Raw genomic sequence first — 17,684 nt, forward strand, 5'->3', positions numbered from 1 at the left:
GGGGCATATACACATTAAAAATATGCCGCACAGCCCTATATTTTGACCTTTGAGAAAAAATTGTAGTGCATTTGAAGTTTCCATTCTTGGATATAATTTTTTCAAAATTTCTTCATAGTAAAAGTGGTACAGTTTTGGTCGTAAAAGGAGTGCCTATGGAAAATTGTCTTGTGGATATTTACAGTTATTACATTGATTTCCCAGTTAAATAAAAACCGATAATTTCACATGTGGTTATTTCACTCTCTGATGTCATACAATAATAGGCGTTGTTAAGACATCGATTACAGCGGATGAAAACAAATTGTGAATGTGTAGAAAAAAATATAGTTCCTTACATGTTTTGCATTAATTTCTTTAAAAAAAGCCATTTGCCACTGTAATAAAAAGAATAATTAATTAAAGAATTCAAATATCGAAAAATATTCAACTCATGACCAAACAATACTGATATTTAACTCATGCGCTACGCGCATATGTGAATTAATGTGTTGTTCAGTCACACGTTGAACATTTTTCTCTATTTGAATTCATCGATTAGTTATTTTATAAAAATGCAACCTATAGCTTTTGATTGGAATTATTTTAACACCAATATTAACAAAGGAAATGAATGGTAAAAATAAGATTTACACTAAGTCTCAAGTGCTTTGTTTGATTTGACTCAAGGAAGCTGGAATTGAAATATTTTTAAGTAAAGACCTCAGTTTTCCTTCATTGTATTGTACTTAGGATGTTTATTTCTTGTTTTGCCTAGTGTTAAGACAGTCAGACAGTGTATCATTTACATTATATGTGGTTTACATTAAAATACCTACTAAAATCATATCAAAACAAAACCAAAATATGGGTAAAAAATATTAAAAATCCAAAGGATGTTGATATAGTGAGACATTAAAACCATAGTTAAAGAGCAACAATATTTAGTAATAACTATGGGTTATATAGGTTGAATACTCATGGTAGGGACGTATGTAAATAATCGGCTTGGTAGTAGTATGAACTATATTTAGTAATACCTATGTTATAGGTTGAATACTCATGGCAGGGATGTATATAACCAGCTTGGTAGTAGTATGATACAAAACCTTAGATTCCGTGATGTTTGGTACTTTGTTGGTAAGAAAGGAATCAAAGGATTTACTAGCACTGAACAGGTAAGCAGAATTATGTGCCATTGTGGTGTCAGAAATTTTCTATGATGATGTAAAAGAAGTTCTAGGTGAACCTGTGTGATGTCCAGTAATGGAGGATAGATAGTGATAATGTATAGAAATTATACAATGTCATCTGCATATATTAAAGAACTTAAGCAAACATTTCTCTATAAATGATTATATTTTATTAAGTAAAACTCAACTCATCAGCCTGAATAAAACTCCTTTATCCTGCAATCAGTCTTGTATTGTACAAATAACAGGTACACAAATAAAATTTTGCTTTATTTGTACTTGTCCATGTTGAGCAAACGGCAATGTGGATATTTCTTTTAATGTACCAGTTCATTTGGGGGCCCTCTTCACAGTCCCTTTTATCAAAGTTTTTGAAAAACTAGAGAGCATGATTTAGATTGTTTAACTAAAGCTTCAAGTGTTGGTAGTATATTTCAGGATAAAAAAAAATATATGTACATTGTCGTAAAATAGAAAATTTATTTTTACTCACTTAGAAACAGGAGAAAACTCGGCAAGGCTTAATTTTCGTCCTGTTTCTAAACCTCATACAAATAGATTATATATTTTCCGACAATGTACATATATTGTATATTTATTGTCAGTTCAAATTTCAGTTAAAAGGGACTGACTGAAGAAAAGGCATAAAGTTAATTGACTAAATATTTAACATTTATAATTACAGATAAGTTTTGCTGGATATGATGGTAGCTGGCCAGCATCTATGAAGGAGTCTTTTTGTTTACCTTATAACTGTAAGTTATATAGAGTACCAAAAGCAGAAATTGTAATTGAAACATGGTTTTCACATGGTAAATTCAGACTGAAAAATAAACTTGATTATTCAAGGAGAAATATCACCCACAGAGTACCCTCTCCAGTTTTTTCAGACCAATACTGTGTCATTGCTTTAATTTTTGACAAGTTAAGAGACTGGATTCTTTGGTTTAATGGAAGAACAAGTAAACCAAGTCAGCATCCATTTAAAAGAGATTGTTATGTATTATTTTTCATTATGAACAAAGGACTAGGTGCAGTAAGAACCCTTTTTGGCCCCAAAATATAGCAGTTTTACAAAATTGTTAAAATGTAAACTTTTAGTTATTTATTGGACAGTAGAATGCTTCTGCTACATAAATATGGGCTGTTTTTGACAATACAATGCACATATATTGGGTACTAGCACCATTAAGTCATGCTAAATTATTGAAATCTTCACAATTCTAGCATTTTAGTTAAATTTTAGATGGTTTTCGTGTAAAACAGAAGTGGCCGCATTCGTGTTCATCCTTAATATTGAAATGCAAGTTGTATTTTATGATATTTCATAACATATATAAAGGTTGAGGATGAACACAGATACAACCACTTTCATTTTTGACAAAAACCATCTGAAAAGTGACATTTTTTGGTATATTTGGTATATTTTTCATATTTGAGCTTGAATCGGATTGTTTTTAATGACTAAATCAGTTAAAATCTTTCACATTAACTAATTGAGTCAAATGAAATAGACACTTAAGTGTTTAAAAAGGGGTCAAAATCTTTCTTGAGATGAACCTGAAATTTGAGGCCAAAACTGGTCCTTATCGGACCTACTCAGTGGGATTTCCAGTGACACTAGAACAATAGAAAAGTCACTCTTCTTATGAAAGAGACAGAAAAGGTATAAAACAGGAGAGACAATTTACGCATAAAACCCGATATGCATAGGGATGAATATCTCTTAAAACACAAAACCATTATATAACTTTTATACATGTACAACCACTATAAATAAAGTATATGTTAAAGCTAAATTTGTTAATATACGATTTTTTAATTGCCAAACATGCTGTTAATTGAACAACCTATTGTTCAACATAGGGGTGTGTAAAAATCTGCCAGATTTGACTGCATATTTTTATTTTTATTTTGAAAAAAATATATATCAAATGTAACTTTCTGGGTATCCAATTTTTAATGTGTTCCGAAATGTACTTTCGTCACAAGAATTTTTCAAAGTTGTGTCATTTTGTCTATATGAATGTCGGTAAATTCGTATGATCCAGCACACCGACAGGTATATCGTTGGGACAACATGATATAATGTAATCAATATACGTGAAAGATTACCTAATGTGAAGTTTATCAAAATCATCATAACATAATTGATCAACACATTATGTTTGAACAACATGAGTCCTACAATATAAGATTTTAATGGTGCATATCATTTACATTCAACGTTTTTATGGGATTTTTTTTTACTACAATGTAACCTCGAGGTTCAACGTTGATAGTAAAAACAAATCCCAGAAATTTTTTGAATGATATTGTAAATGATATGAACCTTCGAATTCTTATAATATCGGAATAGAAAAAATGTGATCCGAAATTAACCATGCACGTGTGTTACAGAAGATTATGAACTTTTATGATGTTCAGGGGGTAAGGGTTTTTCTTAAACAATATTATGATCCAAAATTTAATGAATTTTGTTGGCAATACTTTAATATAAACACTACATATAGCAAAGTATATATTAAATCTCAATGTATTATTATTAGGAAAAGTGTTTGACTCGGTAAAAAAAATCTTCCCCCTCCCCCTGTATTGCATGTAAAGGTTTAAACCTAAAGGATTCGCACTAACTGCCTAAAAGTGTCCGCTCTAGTCTTGAATCAGTGATTTTGTTTATCATAAACAAATTATTGTCTCACACTGAAAGGGACCAAAAGCTGGTCAAAACAACTAAGATTTACAAAACATTACAAACAAAAACCATCAGTTGGGCAATCTTACTGGAATCTGATTATCTCTACGGATACATAATGCAACACTAATGACACAATTAAGTTTTGGAATCATCCGAATGATTTTATTCACAAAGAATGTTTCTCATTGGTATACATTTCTATGCTCTTGTCTTTTCGGAGTTTATATTGGAAATTAAAAATTGCTGCATGAAAGACACTAGCTCCACATTCCTATGCATATGATTGTCATATGTTCGAGAATCATTCCATAAAATATCCGTTTGATATCCTTTCAATGCATGACACTGTCTAGGGGTTTTTCTGCCACAATTACAAGGAAAACCTGGCTAAACTTGTGCTAAATCAAACACTTGAATCTTACATCGCTATTGATGTTAAGCAATTATTTAAAGGTCCATCCGAAACTGTTGGGTTTTATGACAGTCTTCCTTCCATACAGACCATCGCTGCAAAATAATTTGAACATTCAATTAGATGATTATAATATTATTTGACAATCCAAAGAGAACCTGAAAATATCATGAATTTCTAGCAAGTTAAGTTTCTACGATATTCTTTATCATTTGACAAAATACTATGCATCTGAATTAAATGGTTTACTATTTGAAAAAGCGCGCCTTCTTTTACTTTAATTTACTTCCCTTTATTTCACATAGCAACAAATATTAAAAACGGCCAGATTTGACTGCATATCATTTTTTTCCCCCAAAAAAATATATGTCAAGTAGAATAATTAACTTTACAAATTGGGAGAAAATCAAGATGTTCCGACTATAGGTTAGTATTAAAAAAAAATAATGAAAGGATGGCATGATTACAGGTTTGAACGGCTGACGACACTTAAAATCGAAAATTCACTTATTTACCTATCATATGAAGATAAGATGATGTGATAAACTTAACAATTAATAATTTACCTGGTGCATTATCATATTCACATTACACTGACACGTCTTAGTTCGTCTGTGTTAACTCATTTCAAGCTCGTAAACAATGTACACTATTTTCCGCTGTTCTTTACCGATTACCTCTAGTCAGAAGAGCGCACTGTTTACAGGGGAGGTACTATTTTGTCACCTGTTCCCGCACTGTACTTCTTTTCTTTATTATCAAATAAAGGTACCTCAAAAACATTAATATTGTAATAATTTTGTATGAGGGTATGGCCAATGAATATATAGAATTGATATTTTTGCCATACAATTTATTTTGTTAAAACTATCTCTGTACACAGTACTGTAAGTTGAATACTATCATTCTGTGTTGTAATTCTCAGTTTGAACTGTTACATTAATGATTGATATTGATTACAGTTAAAGGTACAGATGTCCCCCCAACACCTAAATCTAAGAGAAATGAAGCAAGGAGAGAATTTTGTAAAAAGTATGATGGCTATGAACATTTATGTGATCGTAAGTAAATACAGTGCTTTCTATGGATTTGAAATAATGCACAATATATTCCTAAGAAATCATGTATCTTTTATTAAATATACAGCAGACTTTTGTATCCTTGTATTGTTTGTGTACCATGAACATTAGTATCCTTTAAATATAAATGAATAAGTCTTTTGTTATAAGCTTACCTGAGGATGGTAACAGGACAAATTTTATGGGCGATGGGTGTGCACCTTTTTAGCTAACCTGGCACAAAGGGCCAAGTGAGCTTTTCTCATCACTTGGCGTCCGTCATCCGTCGTCGTTAACTTTTACAAAAATCTTCTTCTCTGAAACTACTGGGCCAAATAAAATCAAACTTGGCCACAATCATCATTGGGGTATTTAGTTTAAAAGTTGTGTTTGGTGACCCTGCCAACTAACCAAGATGGCCGCCATGGCTAAAAATAGAACATAGGGGTAAAATGCAGTTTTTGGCTTATAACTCAAAAACCAAAGCATTTAGAGCAAATCTGACATGGGTGAAATTGTTCATCAGGTGAAGTTCTATCTGCCCTGAAATTTTCAGAAGAATCAGAGAACCCGTTGTTGGGTTGCTGTCCCTGAATTGGTAATTTTAAGAAAATTTTGCTGTTTTTGGTTATTATCTTGAATATTATTAGAGATAGAGTTAAACTGTAAACAGCCAAATTTTTCAGCAAAGTAAGATTTACAAATAAGTCAACATGAACAAAATGGTCAATTGACCCCCTAAGGAGTTATTGTCCTTTATAGTCAATTTTTAACAATTTTCATAAAATTTGTAAATTTTTCCTACCTGTTACATTTTCCACAGAAACTACTGGGCCAAGTTCATTATAGATAGTGATAATTGTAAGCAGCAAGAATGTTCATTAAAGTAAGATGTACAAACATATCACCATCACCAAAACACAATTTTGTCATGAATCCATCTGCTTCCTTTGTTTAATATTCACATAGACCAAGGTGAGCGACACAGGCTCTTTAGAGCCTCTAGTTTGTTATTATCTTGAATATCATTATAGATAGAGATAAACTGGAAACAGCAATAATTTACAGCAAAGTAAGACCTAAAAATAAGTCAACATGACCAAAATGGTCAATTTACCCCCTAAGGAGTTATTGCCCTTTATAGTAAATTTTTAACAATTTTCATAAAATTAGTAAATTTTTACTAACATTTTCCACTGAAACTACTGGGCCAATCATTATAGATGGGGATAATTGTACACAGCAAGAATGTTCAGTAAAGTAAGATCTACAAACACATCACCATCACCAAAACACAATTTTGTCATGAATCCATCTGTGTCCTTTGTTGAATATTCACATAGACCAAGGTGAGCAACACAGGCTCTTTAGTTTGTAATTATCTTGAATATTATTATAGATAGAGATAAACTGTAAACAGCAATAATGTACACCAAAGTAATACCTAAAAATAAGTGAACATGACCAAAATGGTCAATTGACCCTTAAGGAGTTGTTGTCTATTTTTGAACAATTTTCATAAAATTTGTAAATTTTTACTAACATTTTCCACTGAAACTACTTGGCCAAGTTCATTATAGATAGAGATAATTGTAAGCAGCAAGAATGTTCGATAAAGTAAGATGTACAAACACATCACCTTCACCAAAACACAATTTTGTCATGAATCCATCTGCTTCCTTTGTTTAATATTCACATAGACCAAGCTGAGCGACACAAGCCTCTAGTTTAAATCTGTTTAACAAGTACTTTCAGTTTGCAAATACTTTAAATTAAGAATTTGGATTGACAGTATGCTGATTATGACAACACAAGTATTTTTACAGACAGAACTTATGCAAATTTTTAGGAAATTTTTATTTGAAATACCTGTCAGTATGATTCATAAAAAAGGGGGGAGAGTTTTATCCACTTGAATTCTCTCTCTGATTTGAGAAGCATTGACCTCTCTTTTGATAAGAAGAGGTAGCAGACAGCACCATCCTGTGTGTAAAGAAGTAGCTATAATTGTTTATAATTCAGAGTTTAGTACGATCATGATGTCCTCCATTATCACTGAACTAGTATAGATATTTGTTTAGGAAGCCTCAGGGTGCAGTAGTTTCTCGCCTGCTTTGAAGACCTATTGGTGACCTTCTGCTGTTGTTTGTTCTATGGTCGGGTTGTTTTCTCTTTGACACTTTCCCCATTTCCATTCTCAGTTTTAATATCCACACTATTTAGATACACTAGTCCATAGAAAACTTGTAATGTCTTTATGCATCTGACAACCATTATTATTATAGCTGCAGCAGTAGATGAAACCTTACAAGGCGTAGAGTTAGTAGACAGAAGCCATACTAATGATGCAATATATAAAGTACCTATAGTCATTATACCAGGTAAGAAGTAAACCTAATACAGCTTTCTTTATTGCCAAAACATTAAGTTTTAGTTATAAGGAATATCTATTTAAAACTGCTAAATGATTCCAAATTATTTTTATCAGTCCAACATTTTTTCTTCAATTAGATTAGGCCAGGATTTTTTAATTTGTTGGTTTACGGATCCGCCGACCTTAGAATAAAAATAAAATTGACTTTTCATGCTTTTTTATTCCCGCCCACCCAAACAAATACATTATCCCTGAAAAATAATTAAATTCTTCTTTTTTTATGAAATGAAATGCATGAATCACTAACAAAATTGATAACACTCTGTTGTGAAAAAATAAAACTTCCAGTTTACGTTTCTAAAAATAGACAAATAAATTATAACTGACCTTGAAATGTCGTTTATGCAAATAATTTTGCGGAACGAAATCTGTGTTTAAAACTCATTAGACAATAAGTTCATTTCCCTTATTTGTCATCAGTCTGTAAGATGCATAATCTCATAGAAATAGACTTGTCCAAATGTGGACAGGTGGAAAGCACCTTGGAAGTAAAAGTTCTGAATATCAACAAGTCATTTAGAATTTTCTTGTTTCATGGATAATTAAAAAAAAATATCATCCATTTGGATTAAAAACGAGAATGCATGACACTAGATTAACCCGATATTCTCGTTTTTTCCGTGGACGAGTCTATTACGTTTTTGACACGTGTGTTGAAACTTATTTTCGTACGATGTTTTTTACATTTTTTTCTTTATCAGTTTTCGTTTTTGAAGATCATTACTCACCAAGTTTTTTGGAATTGATTCAGAGCTATGTGAATTTGTTTTTCTTGTTTGTGAAAAGACGATTTAATTTCGTCTTTGTCTGTGAACACCCCCCTTTTTTACGGCAAATCATTAGACAATGTCATGCGATATTTATGACAGCTGAGCAAGAATATTTCATCGAACTAAAATTTGAAATGGTGACAAAATAGCATAAAAAAACATTTTGTTAGAAAGGTGAAATATATATTTATTTTGCATTTTTTTTCTGTCTTGAAAGATTTTTTTTGATTTTTTTTCTCGACCAACTGACCCGACTTTTTCATGGGGAAAATCCGTAAACCAACAAATTAAAAAACCATGGCCTTAGTATCATTATGTATTAGTTAAGTTACTATTGGCTCTATTTGATAGTTAACTGACATGTTTAAAAAGTTTGTTTTATATCATTAGAATGAGGTTTGAAATGTTAAGATGACTGATTATATACATGTAATTAGCAGTTATTTTTATACTATTTCCATCGTAAACTTTCTAGGACTAGTGCCACTGTTTAATAGTATGTATAATATAATAAATCACATAGATTTATCGCATCTAACCCAGAAATCTCCCTCCAAAACAGGAAAATAAATTAGGGAATTATACCTGTGTTTCTTAAGAGCACTACTAGCAAACAATAATGCAAGTGATTAAACAAAATGTAAAGCTGTCTTCTTGTAAATCATTAAATAAGACCGCAAAATTAGTGAAATTAGGAAATTTTGGTAGAGATTTAAATTAAAAAAACAACTAGATAAAGCTTGTCAAATTATTATATTAAGAGAGGGAGATTTGAATCTGCAGTGAAATTTCTTCCCTTCATTCAAAAGAGTTAGAGGGTTTGGTACTGCTTTTTGTGAGGGAGTAGCATTCCTTACTATGGTATAAGGACACTAGCTTCCCTGCACATTTTTTGCTATAAAACATTAGCATCCCATACACCTATTGGTGGTATTTCCTATTTAGTGTTAATGGGTGAAAAAAAATATTCCCCAAACATAAATTATTTCAGTAAAAGTAAACAAATTGTACCAATACATTGTCCACACATACAGATTGTTGATAAGCACTGATTGTTAGAGTTGTCTGGCACCAGTATTGTTTAGACTTAAACCCTAGGCATGAAATCTATAGTGTATATCTGCAAATCTTTTATAAATACACAAGCTTTACACACACTTACATTTATTCATATGTAAATGTATTTATGTATCATTCTAATAGCTGGAGTACATATTACATTTCTGTATATATACTTTTAACATAAGTATGACATGAATCAAATTATACGTTTTTGTTTGAAACATTTATATCCTACTAATATGAATTGAAATTAGATATAATGCTTAGGTTTATTACTTATGTTTTACACTTTGAAGTAGGCTTAGTTTAAAGGTGAAGGGTCATGTAGTCTGCATTAATTTATTTAAAAATGTTATGGTATATATTAATGAACCAGTTCATTTATAATGAATCATGTAAAATGTGATTCAATTGGTTTGAAGCCTTCAAAGAAATTTGTTCGATATCAGATTGAGAATTTTCTCTTACCAGATGAGGTATGAATTTTATAAAATGTATTCAATCTTTTGCCAAGGGAGACAACTCCAATATTATCCTATAAAATGTATTGTAAAATGCATGCAGTTATCGGTCCTTGTAAGTCTGCTGTATTTTTTTTGTTGTGGAATATTGCAATTATATTCATTCATAAATGAAGACTTAAAGACAGTATTGGTGAATAGGTCCACTTAAAAGATTGAAATTTTGAGAAAGTCTAGAAAATAGGATATGAAATTGGACTTAACTATTGTTGACACTGAATTTGAAATTTGAACAGGTTGTTCGGAAGGCAAAGCAAGCAATTACTCGTGTTTAACAGTTAATTGAATATTTCAAGAAATATTTTTATGCCTTTATGGGCATTATGTATTCTGGTCTGTGCGTGCATTCGTTTTCGTCCTTCCATTCGTCTGTCTGTCCTACTTTAGATTGAAGTTTTTGATGAAGTTGAAGTCTAATCAACTTGAAACTTAGTACACATGTTCCCTATGAAGTGATCCTTTTAATTTTAATGCCAAATTAGAGATTGTACTCCATTTTCACGGTCCACTGAAAATGATAGTGTGGATGGAGCATCCATGTTCTATGGACACATTCTTGTTTTGGTCAAACATTGTTCTTGAAATATCCTTAGTTGAAAATGTAAGGTACATAAATGTATTGCAAGTACAGATAATATTTTCGTTGAATGCAGTATCATTAATAAATGTTTATAAGTCTCCTACCAACTAAGTTGAAAAGAATTAAGGTTTGCACTTTGTCTGTAGGGGACTAATTATTGCATTGCAATACTCACAGAATGCTTGTTTCATATCAATTTGTGGGTACCACGATTTCCCGAGAAATACGAGAAAAACGTAATATCCCGAAAACAAGATTATATATCCCGAGAACAAGATTTTTAATGGTGTTATATGTGTTTTTTTTGCTTAAATTAGTGTAACAACATACAATGATTAAGGTTTATGGCGTTCATAATTAATAAAAGTACACGCAATCTTTAGAAAATCGTTATCTTAGTAAAAAAAAAATTGACGAATCATAATTCTTAACAATAACAATAACGATATTTACGTCAATCAGTTTTTATACTGCAATCAGCTATTTTACTATACAGATAAAGCTATACGTATAAACGTTAGCTGTATACGTCAATGACCCCGACTAACCTATAACTTATAAGCCCCGCCTCCTTATTGTATTTCATCAACAACGTCACGTCACGACCATGACAACGTAAACTTTTATAAATTTAAACTTTTATGTCTTCAAATTGGTTATTTATATACCATGATTATCAAATGTTATTTATTAAGTTCATTTTCCCTTTCTAATTCCTTAATATGTCAATATCTTATCGCCTGGACTACGCTCATAGGGAAATAGTTTTTTCTCCCACAGCTCATTACTTATGACCTCCATTTTTCGGCCGGTGACCTAAACAGGAAGTTGTATAAATGGGTGTTTTTCCCGGAATGGTTAAATAGCGATAAGGTGTATTGCGTTCAACAAGGATTTTGCATACAAGACATACAAATAGGATTTTTGACCTGAAATTGCATTTTTATTGAATAAAATCGAGTAATATCTCTCATTAGTATTCTTAATTATTGTGAAAAATTGGTAAAAACACAATAAAAACACCTATAACACAATTAAAAATCTTGTTCTCGGGATATATAATCTTGTTTTCGGGATATTACGTTTTTCTCGTATTTCTTGGGAAATCATGCTACCGTCAATTTGTATTATTTTAGAATTTCTTGTTTAATATGTTTTAATTATTAACATACAGGTGTTAACCACAATGCAATAGTAAGAACCATGGAAACCACACTGATGCAACCTGGGATAAAACCTAATATGGTTCTGGTATGTACAGAACATTTTGAGATGTGCAAAAATGCAATTTTGTTTATAATGAAAATAAAACAAGTTGATCATGGTGATGTGGTATGAGTGCAAATGATACAATTATTTAACAGAGTCTAGAAGAAGTGGATGTTATTGACTGCTGATCATCATACAACCAGCAATGAAAAAAAAACCATAAAGTGTAGTCAGTTAAAAAATACCCTGACATAATAGAATGTGACACAGCTCAAATTGTCATTAGATTTGGTTATCAATTTCTGGTATTGTATGTGTGCCAATTCCTAGAACTTTTAAAACAGATTTTTAAAACAAATGATTTATTTATATACTTGCTTAATAATTATTTACTGCATTTTTACCGAATTAATAAATTCAATTTCTGTTACGTTATATTTAGGTTGCCTACGATGAAAATTTTCCAGAATATGGTGAACTATCAACATTATTTGGTTTCCACAATATCAGTGTGAAAGCTAGCACTACTTATGAAGGTAGGTCTTTCATTTAAATGTTATTAAATACTAACAGTTAAGATTTTTGTTCTCACCTGCAACAAAAGTTTTTTTGCCGTTTGATTTACTCTGGAGTTAAAGTTTTAGACATCTTTGTCAAACCTTCTAGGAATTTAATTGAAATAAAGGTAACTAGATGAAGCTTCTTCATTATCAAGAAATGCCATCTGATGAATGTTTTTTGCTTTCTGTATTTTAGCTAGCTATAAAACCAGTTTAATCCACAATTTTCTACACCAGAAAATGTCTGTACCAAATCAGGAATATGAATTTTTATCCAATTATTTGATGTATTTGAGCTTTTGATTTTGCCATTTTATTATGCGTCTGTTTATTTTTTTCTCAGAGTTTAATACTTTTGTGATTTTACTTTTTACTGATGCATTCTATATGGATTTTGCGCTTTTCTAGTAAAGATGTACATCCTATTTCGCCAATTAATAGTATATATTGTAAATAGGAATTCACCTGTGGTGTTTCATTTCATTTTGCATAATTTGGATACTAGCATATAATGTGGTGGTGTTTAACCAGTTTGACATGTACAAGTATATAATGTGGTGGTGTTTAACCAGTTTGACATGTAAAGCATATAATGTGGTGGTGTTTAACCAGTTTGACATGTACAAGTATATAATGTGGTGGTGTTTAACCAGTTTGACATGTAAAGCATATAATGTGGTGGTGTTTAACCAGTTTGACATGTACAAGTATATAATGAGTTGGTGTTTAACCAGTTTGACATGTACAAGCATATAATGTGGTGGTGTTTAATCAGTTTGACATGTACAAGCATATAATGTGGTGGTGTTTAACCAGTTTGACATGTACAAGTATATAATGTGGTGGTATTTAACAAGTTTGACTTGTACAAGTATATATAATGTGGTGGTGTTTAACCAGTTTGACTTGTACATGTATATAATGTGATGGTGTTTAACCAGTTTGACTTGTACACTTATATATAATGTGGTGTTTAACCAGTTTGACTTGTACAAGTATATAATGTGGTGGTGTTTAACCAGTTTGACTTGTTCAAGTATATAATCTGGTGGTGTTTAACCAGTTTGACATGTGCAAACAACTCCCCTATGCCACCTAAACCATATGTTGTAAAAGTAAAACTCAAAATAAGAAACCTGCACAATAGAGAAATATGTTCTAAAAAGTTTTCTTTGAGTTTTGATGAGTAATATGTTGATGTCTTTCAGATGTATTAAACAAAGCTATAGAAGCAGGCTGGAATTACTTTGATGTAAAGGTAGGCATGAATTACTTTGATGTAAATGTAGGCATGAATTACTTTGATTTAAAGGTAGGCATAAATTACTTTGATGTAAAAGTAGGCATGAATCATTCATAAAAGCATAGGATAAAATTATTTAAAAAAAAGTTTGAAACAGCTAATGTATTGACCAATTTTTCACACAAGTACATTCTCAGTGTGTGTGTAATTCATTAGTTTAACCAAGTTTACTTCATTTTTACAGAAAAAGAAGAAGTTAGTGTGAAAGGTTCTGATGATATAAACATGTAGTGTACACTAAGAAATTATTGCAATGTTTTAATACCCCTGCTTTATAAAAGTGGGATATACTGTTTTACCTTCATTAGATTGTCCATCCGTCCCATGAATATTTTTGGCGCATCTTGTCAGGAACTACATAACAAGGATTTCTGATATTTGTATTAGGATATATATGAGTCAGCTATACCGTCTGATGCGTTTTCTGATTCATTATTCAACTACTTCCTGTTAACTTTATACTTTTAGCAGGCAGGGGTATCATTGGCTCACACCAAACAGCAAGCTATAAAGGGCTTAAAGAATTACAAATTACTAGTGTAAAACTATTCAACACTCTTATCTATATAAAAAACAAGAAACGTGAAACACTTATGAACCACAGCTTCAAACAACAACTACTGAACATCAGATTTCTAGTTTCTCCCCATCTGTCAGAAAATAAAGAATTTTCTATATGTCTGTCAGTATGTTATAATGAAGAAAACATTTCATTTCAGGACCACATTATTATAATTGAAGAAGAACTTATCTTGGCTCCAGATTTCTTGTCCTTCATGCAGCAGTGCCTTAGTGTATTAGACAGTGATCCTACCATATTGGCAGTCTCTGGGTGGAATTACAATGGTACAGTATATCTTTGGGGGGGGGGGGGTCATAAAGCAGTGCCTTAGTGTATTAGACAGTGATCCTACCATACTAGCTGTCTCTGGGTGGAATTACAATGGTACTGTTTAGTACAAAGTTTACAATTGTTTTCATTTTTTACTGAGCTTCTCTTTCACTGAGATTTCCCTAATATTTTTAATTTGTAATACATTTTTAGAATATGCCTAAAATTGTTTAATGCACAAAAATAAATAGATTTTATGGGAAATGTCTAATTTCTGAAATTTAGTCGAATTATTTCAAGTTTGTTGAATATTTATCGTGCTTATTTTAATTTCTTAATATCATTCAAACTTCTACTTTTACTTTTTCTCTGTAATTATTATTTTTTGTTGCTAGGTTATGATGTAACATCTGGGGATAGAGAAGTGGTCTACAGAGTCGAGGAATTTCCAGGATTAGCTTTCATGTTACGTCGAAATGTTGTAGAGAAATATATGTTAGGAAAACTCTCCAAATGTTGTCATAAAAGGTAATTAGCTTAAAGATTTGTGTTTTAACAAGTGATTTGGTTTATGCTTTAAAAAATATATGATATTTTTTACAGAAATATTCTTTTATACAGAAATTTATACATAGATTATATAAAAATGTAAAGGTTGGTGCATCATCTATATTTTCATAAAAAAAACTGTTTTGTTTCAGATATGATATTTCCCAGTAAACTGAGTATAGCTTTCAAACTATTAATATTTTTTTCCTCCACTTAACTGAAAATAGCAAAGGTTAAATATATTTAATCCTTTTATGAATTTGATCTATGTATTAAGTATGTAGATCATTAACTAAGGATTATGTTATAAAAAGGTTATATTTTTCACATGTTTAAGCATGTAAAGCCATCTGACAATTATTTTTATAACAGTTCGAGGATAGGACGTACAAAGGGTATATTATATTACATATCATCTAAATTTTCAAAGTTAGATTTCAAAAAATCATTCAAAATTTTAAGTTCTGGTTTATTAAGAATAAATGATTATAAAAGAATCATTAATGGCTAATGAGTAATAAGTTTATTATACTCCAGATCCAAATAAGGAGGAGGATATACATGTTTATCTCAGTTTATCCTTACACTGCTTACACATAATCTCAGCATCTACAAAATCTAGCTTTAATAGATATAGGAAGATGTGGTATTAGTGCCAATGAGACAACTCTCCATCCTAATAACAATTTATAAAAGTAAACCATTATAGGTCAATGTACAGCCTTCAACATGAAGCCTTGGCTCACACCAAACAACAAGCTATTAAGGGCCCCAAAATTACATGTGTAAAACTATTCAAAGGAGAAAACCAACAGTGTAATCTATATAAAAAAAACAAGATACGAGAAACACATATAAATTACAATAAGCTTCATTTGGCTATACCACACTGTATGATACATTTCTGATCCTTTAATCTTCTGCTTCTTGTTGGCTGAAACACGTGATATCTTTTAGGATATCATGCTACTACCAGTGAATGGAATTTTCATGATATAATTTTATATTCAACAACAATTTAAGAGCAGGGATATAGTTGTAAATTTTCTTTTTTTCCTTTTAAATGATAAGTACAACCTACCATATTTTTGATCTAATAATTCTTTTCTTTGCAATTTGATTGATGTATTTATCATACTGTGGATCAGTTTATTTACTTGGGTACAGGTGTTTGTGGATTGGGGAAAATATGCTTTGTGAATAACATATTACATTGTTTTAAAAAGTCTTTATACAAACCTTTAAAAAAAATCACATCTGAATATTCAATTTCTGGTTCACCTGTACTAAGGAAATCCACGAAATTGGTATTCCAGGAATAATAATTAATAAGTATGAGATTAAATACTATTATCAAAATCAGAAAATAAAAGAACTTTACAACAATTATCATGTGTATATATTGAATACCTTTTCAGAGTTTGGGATCATTGGGTTCTAACTGATGAAGCAGGGAATGAGATAACGGGAGATGTTATAGTTCCAGATGTATCAAGAGTGTTTCATCAACCATATCAAAGTGCCAAAGATGAAGACAAACACCTTGTGGAACTGTTCCAGAAACCCAGGCTCACTAATGTGTAAGTTTGTAGAACTATTCCAGAAACCCAGACTCACTAATGTGTAAGTTTGTGGAACTGTTTCAGAAACCCAGACTCACTATTGTGTAAGTTTGTGGAACTGTTCCAGAAACCCAGACTCACTTACGTGTAAGTTAATATAATGTAAGGGTACCCAGATTGCACCGAGTACCCAAATTGCACCTATTTAGAAAAAATAGCAACGATAATCTTACAAGATTTCCTAGAGACTAAACAATTTGTATTTTTATTATTTAATACTATGCACGTCTTTCAACATAGGTAAACATATTTAGATATACACAAAACGTTCACAGTATTTATCAACAGATGGACTGTTTACTGAAAAAGCAAAATGTTCGAAAACGTTATCATGCGATGTCATCAAATCGTCATCTTTCTAAAATTAGCAAATACAATATATTACGAGTATCCATTTCGTAAAATATGAAGAGTAAGCATGGAATGATATCCAATTGTTCAAAATATTTGAAAAAAATAAACAAAAGCTCGGTTATTAGACTTTTAACGATGTGAATTTAAGCATGGATGCAATTTGGGTACTCCTCATTACAGAATCATGGATAGTTTGAAGGTTGATTCAAACCCATTTTTGTATGACTCAATATGAATTAAAAATTAAATTGGTGTACAACTATACAATAAAGAAGGATAGGGCTACAAAATAAACACAGTATGGACATTTTTTTCTGAATCTTAAAAAAACGTAGGTGAAAAAACTGTCAAAATAGGTGCAATTTGGGTACCTTCACGTTAAACTTTGTAGAATTGTTCCGGAAACCGAGATTCACTAATGTGTAAGTTAATATAAACTGAAAGTCTTTGTAGAACTGTTCCAGAAACCCAGACTCACTTACGTGTAAGTTAATATAAACTTTGTAGAATTGTTCCAGAAACCCAGATTCACTAATGTGTAAGTTAAT

General features: G+C 31.0%; 1 protein-coding gene across 3 annotated transcripts in view; it reads left to right on the plus strand.

Annotated features, from left to right (window-relative positions):
* Positions 1-17,684, plus strand: part of LOC134714608 (protein O-linked-mannose beta-1,2-N-acetylglucosaminyltransferase 1-like) — a 65,999-nt gene that overhangs the window by 28,732 nt on the left and 19,583 nt on the right. For all 3 annotated transcript variants that reach the window (XM_063576014.1, XM_063575997.1, XM_063576006.1), the window contains 10 exons: positions 1,031-1,157; positions 1,858-1,927; positions 5,245-5,343; positions 7,626-7,721; positions 11,882-11,958; positions 12,359-12,452; positions 13,685-13,734; positions 14,499-14,625; positions 15,007-15,139; positions 16,579-16,740. In XM_063576014.1, the coding sequence (XP_063432084.1) occupies positions 1,031-1,157; positions 1,858-1,927; positions 5,245-5,343; positions 7,626-7,721; positions 11,882-11,958; positions 12,359-12,452; positions 13,685-13,734; positions 14,499-14,625; positions 15,007-15,139; positions 16,579-16,740 (1,035 nt within the window). The remainder of the gene's footprint in view (positions 1-1,030; positions 1,158-1,857; positions 1,928-5,244; positions 5,344-7,625; positions 7,722-11,881; positions 11,959-12,358; positions 12,453-13,684; positions 13,735-14,498; positions 14,626-15,006; positions 15,140-16,578; positions 16,741-17,684) is intronic.

This window comes from Mytilus trossulus, chromosome 1 (assembly GCF_036588685.1).
Source record: "Mytilus trossulus isolate FHL-02 chromosome 1, PNRI_Mtr1.1.1.hap1, whole genome shotgun sequence".
NCBI classification, from domain to species: Eukaryota; Metazoa; Mollusca; class Bivalvia; order Mytilida; family Mytilidae; genus Mytilus; species Mytilus trossulus.